This window comes from Neurospora tetrasperma (assembly GCF_000213175.1).
Source record: "Neurospora tetrasperma FGSC 2508 unplaced genomic scaffold NEUTE1scaffold_6, whole genome shotgun sequence".
Classification (NCBI taxonomy): Eukaryota; Fungi; Ascomycota; class Sordariomycetes; order Sordariales; family Sordariaceae; genus Neurospora; species Neurospora tetrasperma.
The window spans coordinates 3,862,917-3,880,875 of record NW_009799104.1 but is presented as its reverse complement, the minus strand read 5'-3'; the positions used below and the strand labels follow the sequence as shown (position 1 = coordinate 3,880,875).

General features: G+C 52.2%; 7 protein-coding genes across 7 annotated transcripts; 3 read left to right on the top strand and 4 right to left on the bottom strand.

The window, feature by feature from the left end:
- Positions 1-687: 687 nt before the first annotated feature.
- On the top strand, positions 688-3,333 carry NEUTE1DRAFT_48858 (uncharacterized protein; the record flags this gene model as incomplete). Its single annotated transcript, XM_009855531.1, has 5 exons — positions 688-832; positions 897-2,703; positions 2,762-2,847; positions 2,920-3,194; positions 3,271-3,333. 5 exons carry the CDS (start codon positions 688-690, stop codon positions 3,331-3,333), a joined length of 2,376 nt encoding a protein of 791 aa, XP_009853833.1.
- A 254-nt stretch (positions 3,334-3,587) lies between these two features.
- NEUTE1DRAFT_48702 (uncharacterized protein) lies at positions 3,588-4,175 on the bottom strand (the record flags this gene model as incomplete). Its single annotated transcript, XM_009855522.1, has 1 exon — positions 3,588-4,175. The coding sequence occupies one exon, from the start codon at positions 4,173-4,175 to the stop codon at positions 3,588-3,590; it is 588 nt and encodes a 195-aa protein (XP_009853824.1).
- Positions 4,176-6,103: 1,928 nt separating this feature from the next.
- NEUTE1DRAFT_149103 (uncharacterized protein) lies at positions 6,104-7,240 on the top strand (the record flags this gene model as incomplete). The annotated part of the gene is made up of 3 exons (XM_009856531.1): positions 6,104-6,425; positions 6,506-6,717; positions 7,025-7,240. 3 exons carry the CDS (start codon positions 6,283-6,285, stop codon positions 7,228-7,230), a joined length of 561 nt encoding a protein of 186 aa, XP_009854833.1.
- A 630-nt stretch (positions 7,241-7,870) lies between these two features.
- NEUTE1DRAFT_50122 (uncharacterized protein) lies at positions 7,871-9,233 on the bottom strand (the record flags this gene model as incomplete). Its single annotated transcript, XM_009855601.1, has 4 exons — positions 7,871-7,954; positions 8,022-8,086; positions 8,153-8,921; positions 9,030-9,233. The coding sequence occupies 4 exons, from the start codon at positions 9,231-9,233 to the stop codon at positions 7,871-7,873; spliced, it is 1,122 nt and encodes a 373-aa protein (XP_009853903.1).
- Positions 9,234-12,159: 2,926 nt separating this feature from the next.
- On the bottom strand, positions 12,160-12,540 carry NEUTE1DRAFT_141207 (uncharacterized protein; the record flags this gene model as incomplete). Its single annotated transcript, XM_009856530.1, has 1 exon — positions 12,160-12,540. The coding sequence occupies one exon, from the start codon at positions 12,538-12,540 to the stop codon at positions 12,160-12,162; it is 381 nt and encodes a 126-aa protein (XP_009854832.1).
- Positions 12,541-13,964: 1,424 nt separating this feature from the next.
- On the top strand, positions 13,965-14,800 carry NEUTE1DRAFT_125041 (uncharacterized protein; the record flags this gene model as incomplete). The annotated part of the gene is made up of 1 exon (XM_009856529.1): positions 13,965-14,800. One exon carries the CDS (start codon positions 14,058-14,060, stop codon positions 14,739-14,741), a length of 684 nt encoding a protein of 227 aa, XP_009854831.1.
- Positions 14,801-16,153: 1,353 nt separating this feature from the next.
- On the bottom strand, positions 16,154-17,780 carry NEUTE1DRAFT_149100 (uncharacterized protein; the record flags this gene model as incomplete). The annotated part of the gene is made up of 3 exons (XM_009856528.1): positions 16,154-17,082; positions 17,144-17,375; positions 17,447-17,780. 3 exons carry the CDS (start codon positions 17,778-17,780, stop codon positions 16,365-16,367), a joined length of 1,284 nt encoding a protein of 427 aa, XP_009854830.1.
- Positions 17,781-17,959: the final 179 nt, after the last annotated feature.

The window sequence follows — 17,959 nt, the reverse complement described above, 5'->3', positions numbered from 1 at the left end:
TAACCCTAACCCTAACCCTAACCCTAACCCTAACCCTAACCCTAACCCTAACCCTAACCCTAACCCTAACCCTAACCCTAACCCTAACCCTAACCCTAACCCTAACCCTAACCCTAACCCTAACCCTAACCCTAACCCTAACCCTAACCCTATACTTACCGGGCAAGTACCCCTATGAAGCCTATTCGCTAGTGCTGTAATACAATACAACCTAGCCGGATAGCCTCTAAAGTATTTCCAGTTCGCGATAAGTTTGTTAGTCGGCGAGCGAGCGATGTGGACCGCAAGATGCAACCCAAAAGCTTATTTCAGCCTCGATGTAGCTCTTGCCCGTCTCCGGCTAAGGATCCGTTATTGCCAGAGGCGACTTCCCTGTCTGCAGCGGAGCTCCTCCTATGTTGATGCACGACCGCCGACAATTACCCCACGGGACATCGACTGAAACGGCAAGTAGAACCACAGCAACCGGGGTCGCTCTATTATCAATTGAACAATCGCGCGAGACATTACCCTCTGGCGGTAGTCGCTACATGTATGGAACCAGTCCAATGGGATTTCCTCATCTTCTTTGCTAGCGCCTTTGGTAAAATTCTTACGACTTGGAAGAAGTAGTTGAGTTCCTCTTTCATTCTCCGTTTCCTTTGGCCACGCGCGACAAGTCCCTTCCCTTCCAGGTTGCTAGTGACCATGGACGAGACTGTGGAATGCAAGCCCGCACCAGCTGCTGACCTGCGCGAACTGAACGAGAAGTACAACATCCGACATGCGGCACCAATCGCAACCAAGACCGCTGCCATAGCGAAAGATGGCAGCGTTGATGCTGAGTCTGCTGGTGAGCGCGTCTTCAACATGTCCCTAGCTGCGATTTTATCGTGACCTAACAACGCGTCATCCAGGGATCACAACAGACACCACCGTCGATACGCCTTTACAGCTGGTCACCAAGACCCTCGACACGTCCGATGACCCGACTGAGAATATCTACACCTTCCGAGCCTTCGTCCTTGGGTTAGGCTTGTCGGCCTTTGGTGCTGTTCTCGGCGAGATCTTCTACTTCAAGCCACAAACTATCAACGTGAGCATTGTGTTCCTGATCATGATCGCCTACTGTCTTGGAGAGGCCACTGTCTTGATCCCTCGCTGGGGTCCTGTTGGCCGTTTTCTCAACCCGGGACCGTTCACCCAGAAGGAACACGTTTTCATCGTCATTATGGCCAGCTCTGCCGCCACCTGTGCCCTCGGAACCGAACAACTTGCCGCCCAGTCTCTATACTACGGCAATCAACCAAATGCAGCGTCGGCCATTTTCATGCTGTTCTCCTCGCAGTGCATTGGCTATGGTCTTCTCGGTGGCATACGCAACGCTTTCATCTACCCCACCAAATTTGTCTGGCCATCACAGCTTCCAAATGCAGCACTATTCCAGTCGATGCACTTGAACAAGGAACTGGCCAGGAAACGACTCAGAATCTTCTGGTGCATCTGCGTGGCTGTCATGGTCTGGGAGATTGTGCCTCAATGGATGTTTCCTCTCACCACTGGAATTTCCATCTTCTGTCTCGCCAACCAGGACTCGGCCTTCTTCACGCGCCTGTTCGGAGGAGCCAATGGAAACGAGGGTATGGGCTTCCTGGGCTGGTGCATGGACTGGCAGTACATTGGAGAAAAAGAGTTTACTCTGCCCCTGAGTACATTGGTCAACCAACTCATTGGCTACATCGGCTGTATTGCTTTGACCCTGGGCGCTTACTACTCCAATCTCTGGGATGCGAAGAGATTCCCTTTTATGGCGCAGTCTTTGTTTACTTCCAATGGGACTGTCTATGACCAGACACAAATCTTGGGTCCAGACAACCAGGTTGATCCAGCTGCTTTGCAAGCCTACGGGTTTCCCAGGTTTGCCACTAGCAAAGCTTTGAGTTTGCTGATGAAGAACATGGGCATCACGGCAGCTGTGGTACATGTCCTTCTCTGGAACTGGCATGACATAAAGTTCATCTTTGCTCCGTTTCGGCCTTCAGCTTTGAAGCAAAACGTCCAGAAAGTCAGAACGTGGTGGCACCACGGGTTCAACTCGTCCTTCTGGAAGAACTTCACCTCTGACGCGGACACCCCTCGCAAAGAATATCCCGGCACCGAAGGGGACCCCCATTACGCTGCTATGCGTGCCTACAAGGAGGTGCCATCATTTTGGTATATCAGCATCCTCGCCGTCTCAATCTTGATTGGCCTAATCTGCTGTTACCAGCAAAAGACTGGCCTCCCCTGGTGGGCGTTCCTACTTGCCGTCCTACTGGCCTGGATTTTGACCACTTTCTTTGCGTGCATGTATGGCATTGTTGGGTTCTACTATCAACCAACAAGTGCGGTCCAGATGATTGGTGCTTACATGGTTCCTCGCAGACCGGTAGCGAACATGATGTTTACCCTCTATGGATCCAACGCATTGGTGCAAGCCATCCAGATGTTGGGCGATCTCAAGTTGGCACAATATGCGAAGCTCCCACCCAGGGCAACCTTTCTTGCGCAGATTCTTGGGACATGTGCTGGCTCAGTGTTCAACTGGGTCATGATGAACAGTATTGTGGATAATCGGCGCGACATTCTGTTGTCCGTTCAGGGCACCAACATCTGGTCTGGTCAGAATGTACAGACTTACAATTCCCAGGCGGTGGCTTGGGGCGGTACGGCCAACGAGATCTTGTGAGTTGAGTCTGATTGTGCCATTGACATCCATGTCTGAGATGTGTGTTGACACCAGGTACCACAGCGGACGTCATGGAACGTACTGGATGGTTCCAATGGGGCTGTTCTTTGGAATCTTTGCCCCAATGCCATTCTGGATCGGTCAGTCAGGCGCATCATCCTCAAATGGGCAATGAAGTCCTTGGTACCTCTACTAACAGATGCCATATTCAGGTCACAAGTACTTCCCTCAACTCAGACTCAACTCCATCAACACATTTCTCATCTGCACTTGGCTGGGCTGGTTGTCTGTTGGTATCAACTCTTCGCTTTTGGCATACTTTGTGTTTGGCTTCTTTGCTCAGGGCTATCTTCGTCGATACAAGCCGACGCTGTTCGCCAAGTGGAACAATATTTGTGCGGCGGCCATAGCCGGTGGTTGTTCCTTGATCATCTTCATCCTCACCTTTGCCGTGGCGGGCGGCAGTGGCAAGGCCAGAGACTTCCCGGTGAGCACTACTCGTCTTAATGTCTTATTGCGTCTCTTTGAACGATTCTTGTTTACTAATTGGAGTCATTGTGAAGCAATGGTGGGGAAACAACATGGATGGTAATGTGGACAGGTGCAAGTACCTGAATGGAACATGACATCCAGTCCTGGCATGCCACATGCATACCTCTATGGCGTTCAACGCTGCCTGGAAGTGTCCTTGATCGTCCGCTGCAAACTGGCGCTCTATATTCCAACATCTTGACTATCTACTTCAAATTTTCTTCTCCTCCCCTCTTTCGCGAGATTTTACTCCCGTCTTCATGTGGCATTTGCCTTCCTTCCCCACCAAATGCCAATACCGTCAACCCAGGCCACTTCATTCACATACCTCTAACGCCGTGATCAGTCCCTAATAGACTGTCAAAGCCTTCAGGTACATCTGCATGGTGGCGATCATGCCCTGCTCACCAATGTCTCTTCCCCAGTTCACATCTTCCTCCCCGTTCTTCTCAACAACCACGTACTCCCCATCAGTATCCGTGTCCAGAGGTGGAGCCTTTGCATCAGAGTACTCGACCCAAACCCAGTCCTTTTCCATGTCGTCCACTGTATCCATGTATTCCCTCATGGCCTTCAACTGCGCCAGAATGCAGAGAATCTTGGCACAATCACCTGACGAACGGATGCGGATAACTCCGCTCCGTCTGGCCTCGTAAAGCTCTTGCACTTGCTGTGCTAGGTCTTCCAATGTCTTGAGGACTGTCGACGAGTATTTGTTTTTATGAGCATCATGCCAGCGTTGGAGCTGCTCGGAAACCTGGCTGGCGGCTGTTTTTAGGCCGGTGGGTATGATGTCGACCATAACACGCTGATGGAAGCGGGGGTTCTGGTGTGTGGCAGAGAACGGTGGTGGGTTGTCGGTGGTCTCTTGGACCAAGGAAGAGAGGTCCGGGGTGGCGCAGTTTCTTCTGATGGCGGAAATGTTGGGGTTGGACATCTTGGTGATGGTGCTTGTAACCGGTATTCGACTTGGTACCTAGAGGTAGGTATTATCTCGCGGGCGGTTTGCCTAAAGGTTTGGAACTGCTGAAAGACTTTGAACTGTTGTCTGTCAACTTTGTGTTTCTAGTTCCGGTGGCTTTGGAATCTGGTATAACATGTCTTTATGTCGGACTTTCGCATGTCATGGATGCGATGTTGCCGTTGGCCATGACACACTCTGGCTGTGTGAGGCTTGGTCATTCATAGGTACCTACTTCCGGTGTTCGAATACGTTGCAAACATCATCCACCTGAGAAATGTCCAATGAGTAGGACAAACAGAGTCATCAACGCTAGTCCCATTGCAGCATTTCATATGAATTAAATAAGATGCTCGGTTGGTACCTTCTGTTCATCTTCTTGAACACACGTGAACAGAAAAAGGAGGTCAAACAGCCAATAAGCGTTGTACACTTATAAGGCTGGCGGCTTGTCAGCTTGGCAGGGTAGAGGTAGATGCCGCTCCAGTCTAACTCGTACCTACCTCGCAATGACACAACCAGACCCGGCACTCTCGAGATGGACTTTCCATATGAAAATATTTCTACTATTTTGTCAGCAAACGCTCGACTTCGATTGACTGGCATTGTCAGCAAACTTTCCAAGTTCGGAGCGATTATGCGGCGTGGAACTAAGGTAGGTACCTAGATGCGTCAACTAGAACACGACGTGAAGCGAGATTCTTCAAGATTGCGGTGTCTGCTGAGCATCATGCTTGGGTACCTCTAACCAGGGTACTTGTAGTGGGCGGAAATATATGAGGCCAGAGTTGGTGCCGCAAACATCAAGTGGTGTGTTGTTGATGTGGTCGTTTAGGTGACGCGAGGGTTGAGGTCAACCTGAGCGTCAACTGAGCGTGACACATTGAAGTAAGGATAGCAAGGTCAGGGGCCCCGAGGTAGTGGGCTATGAAAGCAGCCGGATGATGATGCAAAGTGACTGAACAGTCGAGTCGGTGTAGAGTTGGTAGCATTTCCAAAAGCATCAGATACCTCTGCGGCGGCATTATGGGGATTTGGAACATTTGTTGCCTGCCGGAGTGTGGGCGCTGCGAAAGCTCTGCCAAGACTGGCAAACAGTTGCCGGCCGGGAGTTTGCCATTCGGGAAGCATGCGGCTGCACCCCGGCGTCACAACTTCAGTTGTTTTCCGCATCTTCAATCCGACGAAGCAGAGGAACGAATCATTCTCGACTTTGCAACATTCCGTCATCGCTGCCAATCATGGCTATACACGTTTAATTGACTCGCAAAAGCCATTCATTTTGCTAGCTGTACGTGACTGGAACAACAAGCCTCCCCTACCCCCCCTCCCCTTTCGTTGCCTCTCTTCACAACCTGTTCTGACCGAAGCGTAGGTATAGTGCGATTGCTCAGATTGCCCAGCGAACTCCGAGTCCTTTCCATCTCAAGCTCGACCGAATCAGGCGTCGCCGTCCGGCCGCCCGACCGCCGTCATAATACATGTCCCCAATGTAGCGCTCCTCGACAATCGGCATCTCGCTCGGCTCGCATGACGGCTTCGAGAATCGATTGTACGCGACAAATGTCTTATTGTCGTTCACCTCGGCATTGACAGGCGTCGGCACCCGAACAGACTTGCGACGCACCACGACCGCATCGTTCATAATCGGCTTGACACCGCAGATCTCGCAGAACAATTGAGCCCCAGCGTCGATAAACCGTTCACCACGATCGAGAACAAGACAAGGAAATATACGGCCGGAATCATGACGCGCACGAGGTGCGTTTCCTCCTCGTCGCCATGGCTCCGGTCGGGGTAGAGGTGGCGCGTGTTCTCAACGTACAAAACAGGGTCGGAACCGATAGGACCAAAGTATCCCATAAACAAGGCCTTCTCGTAGGTTCTTGCACACGTTTGGCATCAACTTGTACATGCCAAGGATGGTGGGGATACGGCGGAAGAGGAGGACGAGGAAGCCAAGGCTGATCAGGCGTCCCCACGCCGTGCCGGTGGTACGGGACTTGCTCCACGGCATAATAAGACCATTGCACATGAAGCTGCCAAAGTTTAGCAAGGCGTTCATGCAAGAGTTGACCTCGTCATGGCGCACTTCGGCCTCATGGAGGAACTCGCTCTTCCAGTTCAAGGTGTTGCCAGCGACGAAGCAGGCGAGCAGGTCGTCGGTGCCGAGCATGCCGCAAATGCCTGCAAGGAAGAGAGGCCTAGAGCGGTAGGGGGGAGGAGGTAAGACTCCGAGTCAACCCATTTCCTGTTACGTTTCAGCATGATGAACATGATCTAACCACTGAATCCCTGGCAGGAAGAGCGGCTTCCGAGTTGGGACACACCTGTGCTGCAGATAGTCTTTCCAGCCCCGAACCCAACCCGGGCACCAATTCCAACAGACACAAGTACAATGTACCGCCACGTCTCTACCACTCAGTTTCCGATCGCGACGCCGACGCCTCCATTGAGCCTGCCCACTCTGGCCACCGTGCCATGTCCACCAGAAGAATCACCGGCCATACTTCGTCGAGTATACAGCCAACATCAAGAAAAGGAAACCGAAGCCATCGTCGGCGCCTGCTACACTCGAGGTGATCTTACGCAGTTTGCGAGCCACGGACATTGCCGGCGAAAGGACCATTCGCAATGGCCTGAGTGAAATTGGGTCTGTGCAATTCACACAGCTAGCAATGACCAGCGCGGATAGGAGGCTAAGATTTGGTACCGTCGCCAACATGCACAGCGTCGCGAAGAGCCACATGATGGTCTCAATAGGAAGCCAGCACAGGGCCATCTCCTTCGATCGGTGGAGCTGATACTTGGCCAGAAACTGATAGCCCGTAATGGCCACTTGGACGCCGATCACGATGCGGTTCAGGCCGAGGGTGAACCTGTTCCCGGACCGAGACTGGTTCTGACAAGGACGGCGGGTAGCGCTTCACCGACAAAACCAACGGCTCTTGATCTTGACGGATATGGTGCCGAAGAGGATAAAGAAGGCGCTGAGAACACCGATGACCTTGTCAAGGTCGCTGATATCTAGATTCGGCATCGTCGTAAATGCCGCGTGGCTTGCTGGAGGCAATCCTGGACCAAACTGGTTATTGTGGGTTCTACGGCAAGATCTCCGATCCGAATAGTCGATAACAGGTCAAGGCTTCGCTTGTTCAGTAAGCTATGGCTGTTGACACCATATTAACGCGAGGAACCGTCGCCAGTCTTACTACAATACCTACCTACTATTCCTGGACGACTCTGAAGAGAGCAACAATCATCACGGGCCAAGATGCTCTTGTCTCTGCATGTTTCCCCTGTTTGAGAAGATCATTGATGGAAGCGTCTACGCTAAGAAAGTCCACACACAGCGTTTCTGTTTTGGATCGCCGAGCCACTTGTGTGATCCTGCGTCTTCCATCAAGTTCTAGAGAGGCTTTGCTGGCTTGAGTTGGAACAACTGAAGTAAGAAAGGGAAGGTGAGTATCCGTATGATGTCTTGTGCGTCGCGCTTGTGTTTCTTATTGAGGTCAATGGATGTGTTTGGCCTGGAGCTATCCAATCCATGCGCCACTCCCAAGATGAACACTGTACCTACCGCAGGTATACTCGACACATTTGTGTGTTATTGGACCCCCTCGTTCCTGCTTGTCAAGACATATTCAGAAACAGCACATCACCACAACCCATTAAAGGTAGGAAGCCTCAACAAGGAAGGCAGTCGTGAACTTGGCATGGCGGAGGATAGCATCCCACATAATGGTGGAGTAAGCCTATATGCAAGCGGACACCGAGTCAGCATCAATCTACAGGCAATGACCGCGGTGCGGATTCACTCACATCCTTGGATGAGTGAAGGTAGGGAGTCGCGGTATCTATGGGCTCATCGCAGACGTAGGCGGCAGCTGGAAATCACAAGGTTAGTCCTCCGGATTCTTCAAGTTCAAAAAGCACACAAGGCATATACTTACGGAAACCATTAGACCTGGCAGAGGCATGGTCCGAGCATCCATAGCCACACCTATCGCTAGTCGTCTCGCCCGTATAAGCAGTCGCAATTACTCGGGTGTACGCCGTCAACGAGGAGTCGACATAGTCGGTATAGATGGAAATCTTTCCACTGGGCGAATATCCAGCCATGTCCTGGTTCATGACGGCATACACGCTCTTGCCAGCGGACTTGTAGCTGGAGAAAACGGCAGCAGAACCAAGGAGACCACCCTCTTCGGCAGAGTAAAAGTGAAACTCGAGCGTGTCCTTGGGAGCGAACTTGGCGTTGGCGAGAACGCGGAGAGCCTCGAGGATGACGACGACGCCGGAGCCGTTGTCGTCGGCGCCGGGTCCACGTGCGGTGGACGAGCCGCCAGTCGAGTCATAGTGCGCGCTCACGATAATTAGGTTGCTGCTGGTGCCGGGGATTTTGGCGATGATGGAGGGCTGGTTCCACGAATGGGTGAACTTGGTCACGGTGATGGCCGAGTTGGCGGAGGCGACCGAGACAATGGTGTCATACAGCCAGGTACCGGCCTGCGTGCCATAGCTGGATTTGTAGTACCGGTTGTAGAAGTTGGTGAGAGTGAGCAGCCACGACTTGGGATTAGTGGTCGACACTTGAGAGAGAAGGGAATTGACTTGGGTTTGGTGCGAGACGGTGGTAGGGTATCCGACGGCCTCGGCTGAGAAGTCGGATCTGGCAGGAGCACCGTCAGGGTTGGAGAGGGCAGTGAGGACGGAAGCGTCCTGGTTGCGGTCAGCACCGTCTTGGGCATATGGCGGTTTGGAAGGTCGATGGATGCTATAGTCATGATGTGGGTTGGGGCTGTAAAGGTATGACGAGACTGGACTCACGGTAATGTCGGTGATATCGACGAAGCCGATGCGCTTGTTGCGGTACCGAGTGATCTTTTGCTCCTCAGTCACCCATGCGCCTTTATCCTCGGGGGAGGTCTTGATGAGACGCAGACCGGCGGCCTTGGCGGCACTGGCAGGAGGGACGGCGGCGACAAGGCCGGCTGAGCTGGCGAGGAGAGCGAAGAGGGCCGAGGCACGCATATTGATTGACGACAACTCAAGCACACAGCAGTCGAACAACATGACGCGGATAAAGGGCGCAGCAATGTCATTTTATATCCCTTGACCCACGATGCTGGACATTCATGTCTCGGCACGCTTTTCACCGGCGTCATGCCCGCCGAACCCTTGCTTAATCCCGCATTCTTTTCATGTTTGGTCGTTCATGCAGAGGTGAGCACACGATAGTTGCCCTTCTGGGCGGCCACGCTTGAACTACTCCCAGACACCTTCCTGTTTCCAGCTTTCAATGGCAGTCTACTACTAAATCCATTTGGCTCAGCTGCATTGAAGGGTGAGGGCGATTGCCGGGTCACTTCCATCTCCATGCATTGCTTCCCGATCCATGGCTGCAAAGTTCCGCCAACCGCGTGGGGTTTTTCCCCCAAAACCACATGGTGGACACCAGGATCGACGATTTTGCAGTGTCTAGCAGTGCCGGAGCTAGGCTGTTTCTGGCAGTTCAGTTGCGACAGTATGGGGTTCTCGGTAGTGTGGTTACATCTCCGAGCTGATTTTGTGGGAAAGCTGGGAAATGTGAGGAATGGGCTTGCAACGGGTTGGGCATTCAGCAAGATAAGAGATGCCACCATTCACCTGTGCATTTTGGGACCTGCCCGATCCAGACTCTTTGCCGCTCCCATTCGCGCCGTTGGAAGTGGGATCAACAGGCACCCGAAGAATGGTGAAACAACGGTGTTCCCTCGATGGGGTACACTCTCGATCTCAACTGCCTGATCTAGAAGCTGGGAGTCGCCATCGCCACCACATTGATGAGGCACCTCAAATGGAAGCTCGGCGGCTGGCGGCTCGAACGCCTTCAGCAGAGAGAAAACGATGGGGGCGTCAGCCGGTGGTTTCCGAATATTTACACGGCACTAGTGTAGGTGCGAAAAGGACGACAAAGATATTCCGCCGTTCATGGAGGAATAATGCAGGGCCAAGGACGTGGAGTCAAAGTTTCACCTCTGCAGGGCCGCGATGGTGAATTGCTCCGGCGTCTGGTAAGCGTCATCAAACAACTGCGGGCATCCGGGTAGAAAGATGAGCTTCTAGAAGCACCTTGATACTCCGAAACAAGGAGTACAGTATTACCTGGCCAAACGACGTTGAGAACATATTCACGCGGAGCACAGGGGTGTGGAACTTTAGCCAGTCAATACCTACCACAGCGGGAGTATGGGGAGAGCATCTGGCCTAGTCAGGGGGCTCCTAGGCTAGGCTGGTTTTCTAGGCATGATAGTGAGCCTAGCCTAGGTGGTTCACCTAGCCTAGTTGAAAATAGAGGGCGCTGATTGGTCAGATTTGGGCGTGAAAAAGCAAGTAGAAGGTTATTATAGGGGTCTTTGGTAGTAGTTGCTTCAGTGGTCTTTGACTTCGACTTCGAAGTCCGGATGAGGGCATTCACAATCACACGGGCACTTCCGCGCGAAACTTTTCGCGTGAAAAAGAGACGACCACCAGCGGGATCGAACTGGTGATAGGAAGAAAGAAAGCGACGACGAGAACCATTGAGCCACTGGCCCAATTGATTGATAAGAACGCTCGTTCTTTCTATCTATATAAGGATTTGGATCTTGAGTTTAGGAAAGAGTGGCCCAGCCGAAAAAATAAAAAAAAATAAAAAAAAATAAAAAAAAATAAAAAAAAAAGTCTAGCGCACCGTTATAGGGGACACCCAAATTGACCAATCAGAGCCTTCTATTGAACAACTAGGCTAGATGTCTTGGGGGATTTCCCGCTACGGCAGGTAGGAATGTCATATTAGATCTAGGTGCGGTCAATGTCCTTATCTTTGAAAGATCGCAGTTATTTGGCTTTACCAAGTCCCTGCCGTCAAGTTCGTGTAGCTTATACAGCCGACTCCATGCCAGATGAAGAGGGAAAGGGGATACTCGCCCGGGCATTTCGCCGTAACTCTTGGACACTCAGGACATAAAAACTGCTGGCTAGTGCTTCCAACAATTTCAGCCTCGGTTCTCTTCAGTGTCGTAGCTTCCATCTGGGAAATGGAACAAATAGAGAAGATTGGGTGAATGGTAGCGTGCCTTGGAGATGCATGTTCGACCAGAAAAAGGTAAAGCGTGAGGAGATTTTCTCCGATTGGAATGTACCATAAACAGTCCCAGGTCATCGGAATCCTGACTGGTGTCTCCACCCGGAAGCCGTCTAAAGGTTATTTGCATGGCTCATGGTGGAAAGACCGTCGAGTGTCTGCCCTACAGGGATGGGGGCTGCGGATGCCGGGTCAGAAGCGAGATGTTTAGACTACCCCGAAGACCGCAGCGATGGGCTAGGGGTAAGACGCGAAGAAGCGACGCCTGGTGCTGGGAAAATGGAACTAATGCAAGGCTGACAGCGAAGGAAGTCAATTGCACATGCGGCAATCTCTGCATGACGTAATGTCTGGTCCGCCTGATACAGCACGCACCCGACCAATGTCGGTCTGCAGCGAGGCATACACTTCATGTTCAGCTCGACACCACGGAGCAGCCGCAACGATCCCCAGAATCGACAACCAAAGCAATCCGACCGCGCCTGTTCCAGCTAGGTACGAAACGCCGAGCGCATACAACAAGACCAAATCTTTGCCTTCATCCCCTCCATCAACACACTTGAGTTGCTGCCCAAGTGCCTGGGAGGAGTCCAGCTATCCTGTTTTTATCGGCTGTGGCTAACTGCAAACTACTTGTACAGACTCTTCCGCTTTTCTCTCGAGGTCTTGACTGACACTCGATTTCCCCGACTGATCTCGATAAGCCAAACATCCCTCCCACTTCATCGCCCGCTTTCCGATCCCTTGTCACCGATCCGTCCCTTGTCATAATATCTAACCATCATCGACCCATCAAGGGCCCAGTCTAGTTGCTAGGGCCACGGCTTTCCCATACAAATGTAGGGTCAGTGTTTATAGTGGTGGGCTTTGGCGAAGCTTCGCACTTGTTGGAAGACCCCTAGATCCTTCAACACATGCCTTTTTGGCAGTGCAGGCTTCGCCCTTGCTCCTTGCTCGAGGCCCGAGAACCCCATACAAAGGCCGGCTTAGGGCTGTCGACGATGGAAGCGGCTTCGGGTTCAGCTTCGCGCTTGATGAGCCCGTGCAAGGCCCAGACATGGGCGGATTCGGAAGAGTTTTCACAGACTTGGGCCCACGGATTTTGATGGTGCCCCAGTGAACCCCATACGAGGGCAGGCTTGGCTTGGGCCTGGCGGACGCAGGGATGGCGGCAACGGAGGCGAGAAAGCGGAGGCGCAGAGCCGCGAGGGTGTTGGAAGCAGTGGTTGTCATAGTCTGTCGATGTCGGTGATAGCCGGGGACGAGGAGAAGGCAATTGGAGGTGTGCTAACCGATACAGATATGCTCTCGAGTCGAGACGTCGAGAATGGGCTTTGCGCTATCTTATATCGTTTGGGGACTAGCTGGTCCTTCCTCCATGATCCACCAACCTTTTGCGTCCCAGATTTCTCTGTCCTGCCACGCTGTTGACCCAATGGCAATGCCGAGAACTGACTTCTTTGTCCGACACCGTCTATGCCAACAACAAAAGTCTCTCGCCTTTCCCTGGCGCCGGGAGAGTGTAGATAATGAAGGACCGTCATCCTCAAAGCTTGTGCTTTGACTCTGTAGCATCTATGGCCCTTCCCACAGCCAGATCCGGTCACCATGTTCAGCTCTTGTTGATGGTCCTCACGGGGTAAAGGAACGCTACCGGCTGGGTACAGAGACGGGGTCTGGGCTCTCAATCTTGGCTGGGCTTCGGGAGCAATCCGTCAGCAGATCGGTATTGAAATCGGAAGCCAAGCAAGGTCTGAGCTCAACACCGTGGTATTGAGAACCCTCACCTTCGGATGGCTACGCCGTTGCTTTCCTTGAAGGTAGCTGCTAGCAACCCATGAACCTGCTGAAAGCCTGTCTCCAACTTCGGGGACGCGGTACAGGGAGGATTCGATGTTCGAACGGGTTTGACACATGGTCATGTCGTCCCAGCACAAGGATGTGAAACCCCACCTCCTCGAGGTTACCTACATGTAGCCAAGTGCGATCTGACAACACAGTAAGAGATCATATCAGTTTGGACGGTGTCTATGCCTGGGCTCTATGGTCGTCGAGGCGGGGATTGTGCGCTTAGACACTGCTTACACAGTACGAAGTATCAAATGCTGATTCACACTGCACGCAGCTTCACGTCCAGAGGAAATGGAGGGGTGTGTTTGAGAACACCCTCAGGGGCTTTGTTTACTTCCTGACCACAATCACCAACAATCACTTACATGCATTGCACTGCCTCTTTTCACGATTCCATGCCGTACTTTTAAGTCATGATCTTTATACTTGTACCGTTGCAACCACGATCCTGTTCAACTGCAAAGACCTTATCTCCATCACGGGGAAGCTACTGTTCACACTGACTCACCTGTTTTAGTGCCAATTTACAAGGTTACAGCGGGCGTTTGGTAGGCGCGCACCGCCCAGTGCTGGTCGCTGTGTTACCCCGGCTTGCCCAGAGAGGAAAGTCGTCAACTGGGTAATCTTCGCAACGCCACTTCTTGTCCAAAATGTCGAATGAGTGTTATATTGAAAATTTGGAATGGTTTTATGCGGGTGAAGTATTTCAGCATCCTGATTCCCTCTTGCCTTCTTCATGATATCAGCCCCTGCCCGTTCATCTCTTTCACTACCTCTAAGCATCTTCCAAAGAAAATCATCTCAATAACATCACCACCTTTGACATCATTTATCGGATAAGAAGCACACCAAGAACCCACCTCACCCCGAACTACACCACCACCTCACCACCAACCACCATGTCAGACCCCACCTTCAAAATCGAGACCCCCCGTCTCCTCATCTCCTACCTCCAGCCGGACCTCGACTCGCACTGCGACTTCCTCGTCGCCCTCTATAACACCCCCGAGTTTATTGCCAACAACGGAAAGACATCTGTTACCACCCGTGACATCGCCCGCCGTCAACTCGAGGGCCGCTTCCGCGCCGAACATGCCCGCAATGGCTACGGCACCTACCTCTTCTCTCTCCGCAACCCTGCGAACCCAGACGATCTGGCCTCCGCCACGCCAATCGGTACGGTGTCGCTGATGCGTGGGGATGAGCCCGGATCTTATACCGCGCCGGATCTGGGGTTTGCCATTCTGTCGGAGTACATGAAGAAGGGGTTCACGAAAGAGGCGGCGCAGGGACTGATGGAGTATGTCGAGAGGGTGCAAGGGGTGAAGGATATTCTAGGACTTCATGACCCGGCGAATAAGGCCAGCGGTGCGGTCTTCAGGAGCTTGGGATTTGTCGATGTGGGCTTGAGGCAACTGTTGGTTTTTGGACCGGACGTAGTTGGGCAGGTGTGGATCAAGAAGGGAATGAGTGAGGATGTTAGTGTTTATGGGTTGCCCAAGGAGGCACCGGCCACCGTGGAGATGCCGGAAAAGATTGTGGAGGATGGGGTGACGGAGTCCGTAGGGGCTGTAGCGGTTTAAGATTCCACTTGGCTTGCTGGTCTAGAATGGTATAAACGTAAACTCTTTTCCCTGCGTACTCCTTTGCTCCGTTGACCCCTCTCGTGTTTTTCTACATGTTGCTCCATGCATGCAATTTTTGTGGTATTCGGCCCGGGCCGTACAACCGGCCGAATCAATGACAAGAATTCTCCGAAACTAGAGGTATGAACGTAGCTCTGATCACTTGTCCCATGCGTCCTTGGCCCTGTAGAGGTACAGTTCACAATTTCTGGGTAGGTATGTACCCTAGGTAGTATTGCGTCTTGTCCTAGTGATGATCGAGTGTTTGCAATGGACCGATTACGCGAATCACACAAGATGTACGAAATCTGAAGACTTCCACTTATGATGAGGATACATGCTGCCTCATCACACTCACTTCAGATCTGGACGTTGATGTCTCTCGTCGTGATGATGCTGACCCGAAGTAAATAGGAGGCCCCCCCGCGCCCTCCAGTCCTGTCACTTGCGCCTCCTTCCAACCTTCATTTGATCCTCGTACTTTCTGGTTTTACCTATATGTAGGTACCTTTTGGCAGGAGCGGTCAATTCTGCAACATTCTTTTTCTTGCATAAACATGTACTTTCAGAACCTGACAGCCGACAAACATCATCCACCCGGACAAAGAAACTGAAAGCCTTCCTAGTACACACGGTAAATCTGGACTCGACGAAGAGTCAGACGAAGGCCTTGATATCTACGTTCCAATTCGCAGACAATTTCGATAGAGGGGGCATCTAGTTCGGGGAGCTATTGTCATTTTCTCCATTGGTGTCGAATTAGGGTTGGCTTTTGGCCAATAACAAGTGGAGCTCAAAGTCCAAAGACCCAGCGTTGAGGAACTTTGGCATGAACTTCAAGTCCTGAAAAATCTAGAATCCTAACGATAGCGTTAGATGAAGATACTTCTTTGTTTTGCCTGAGATCTTAAGTATATACTTATAAATAATAAGTATGTTACTTAGGTACCTCTAGCTTTGAACTTGCGTACCTCTACGGAGAGAAAAGTAAAATGAGGTCAGTTGAGTGGGTGTTACCGTGCTTGGTTGATCTTTGGCCTCGAAAATGTGCATCAGTTCTAATCTAGAGGCATGCTTTTCCCGCTGCTTCTCAAGAGTTTCCATTTTTAGGTCAAGCTTAGAGGTATCCTCAGGTACCGGGTTCGGCCATGCCTTTTTCCTTCTTTTCTTCAGCTGACCAGCTGCAGTTTTTGCCGATCCCTTCCTCTGTTTCTCTATCCCCTCCCGAGAGTCGATCTTGGCGTCCCTAGAGGTAGCAGTACCTAGGTAGGTAGCTTCTGTCGGCTCTACTATAGAGGTCTTGAAAGGTAGGTAGAGAATTAAAGTTGAGTGAAAAGCTCAAGCACAGGATAGGTAGGTACTAAAACTGACGAGAGGAGTAGTCTATACCTAGGTAAATGTAATTCATGTTCTAAAAATTGTATGTACAACGTCACTCTCTGCCCCTATCGCGTTCGTCAAACCACCACCGAATGAACTATATACAAGGACGCTCATGTTCTCCTCTACAGACATCCATCGTCACTCTTCGTGAGTTCGGTCTCAGCCTCACGGCTTCAACACAAACTTCTCTCGATAAGCTTACAAGCACTGGCTATACCAAGCGTTCTGAACCTTGCAAGTGTACGGGGCCTGGCAAGCAGTGGGGCCCGTGTAGCCGTTACCACCGCACTGCGCCCAACGCGCCTGCTGCGCGCCAGTAGCGGTACCAGTGGCCGACTTGGCAGGCGCCGCCGTGGCCTTGGTGGCAGTGGCGGTCGCGTCACAGGCAGATGCGGTCGCAATCGCAGTCCTGAGGGTCGTGGGCACAGCAGCAGCGGCGTTGGTGTTCTTGGCCGTAGTAGGGGCTTTCGTCGCTGCAGCGGCCAAGACGGAGCTGATAGCGGAATATGCGGGCTTTTTGTTGAAGTTGCTATCAAAGATTGCAGCGTTACCGTTCTGGATCCAGTTGTACTTGTCGATGAAGCCCCAGATGGTGACGCCGACGCAGCCGTCGACGTCCACGCAGGAGCCAACCATGTTGGCATAGTCGGTAGCCTGTTGGGCCTGGACGGAGGAGGAGGAGGCAGTGTTCTTGTGCGCAATGTCGAGCTCGGTGTAGGCAACCTCAACACCGAGAGCGGTGAAACGCTTGAGGAGGGTGGCCATGGCAGTGCGCGAGGGCGTGCCGCCGACAGTCATATGGGCCTGGAAACCGACACCATCAATGGGGGCGCCGGCAGCCTTGATGAGCTTGACGAGCTCAAGGGCCCTTTCGGTCTTGGCGCCGTTGTACTCGAGGTTGTAGTCGTTGTAGTAGCTGGGAGGTGTTAGTTTGGGTACCATCATGTTGGTGTGGCTGATGTGAAGAGCAGACTCACAGCTTGGCGTTGGGATCAGCCTTCTTCGCAGCATTGAAGGCAATGGGGAAGTAATCCGTCTGGAAGGTCTTGAAGAAGATCGAATCGCGGTAGTTGCCTTGAGCATCATCGGAGATGGCCTCGTTCACAACATCCCAGGCGTAGCACTGGCCCTTGTAGTGGCCCATGACATTGCTGATGTGCGACTCGATAACGGACTGAAGGGTGTCACGGTTCCAGGAGCCGTTGGAGACTGTATATTCCCTGTCAGTACACCGTTCCATCCCCACATCGACCTCATCGATAAAAGGTAGAGGTACTCACCCCACGAAGGCAGCTGGCTGTACCAAACCAGCGTGTGGCATCTCAAGAGCTGTCCGTTGCTCTTGGCCACTCCAGCAACAATATCTCCCGAGGTGAAGGTGAACTTTCCGGGTTGGCCCTCGGTGGCATCCCATTTCATGCCGTTCTCGGGAGTGAGCTGGCCGAACTCGTGCACGTTGTTGATAATGTCACGGTATGTGGTATCCGAGGTGATGGTGCCTTCCTGGCCAGCAGTACCGAAGTACTTGAGACCGGCAGCGACGGCGAGATCGTTGAGCTGGGCGGTAACGCCGGCCGCAGCGAAGATGACAGAAAGAACGGTGGGGAGATGCATGTTGTTGACTTGTAGGGGTAAAGAGTGACTTGGATGTAATGAGTGACTGAACGGAAGAAGAAGCTGTTGATGGGGATAGAAAACTTGAGAGATCGGGAAAGGGAAGTGTCGATGGGTCTTATACTCGTTCTATCCTAGGTGCCGTGACCTTGTGAGGTAATGCACCCCCAGATCATCCA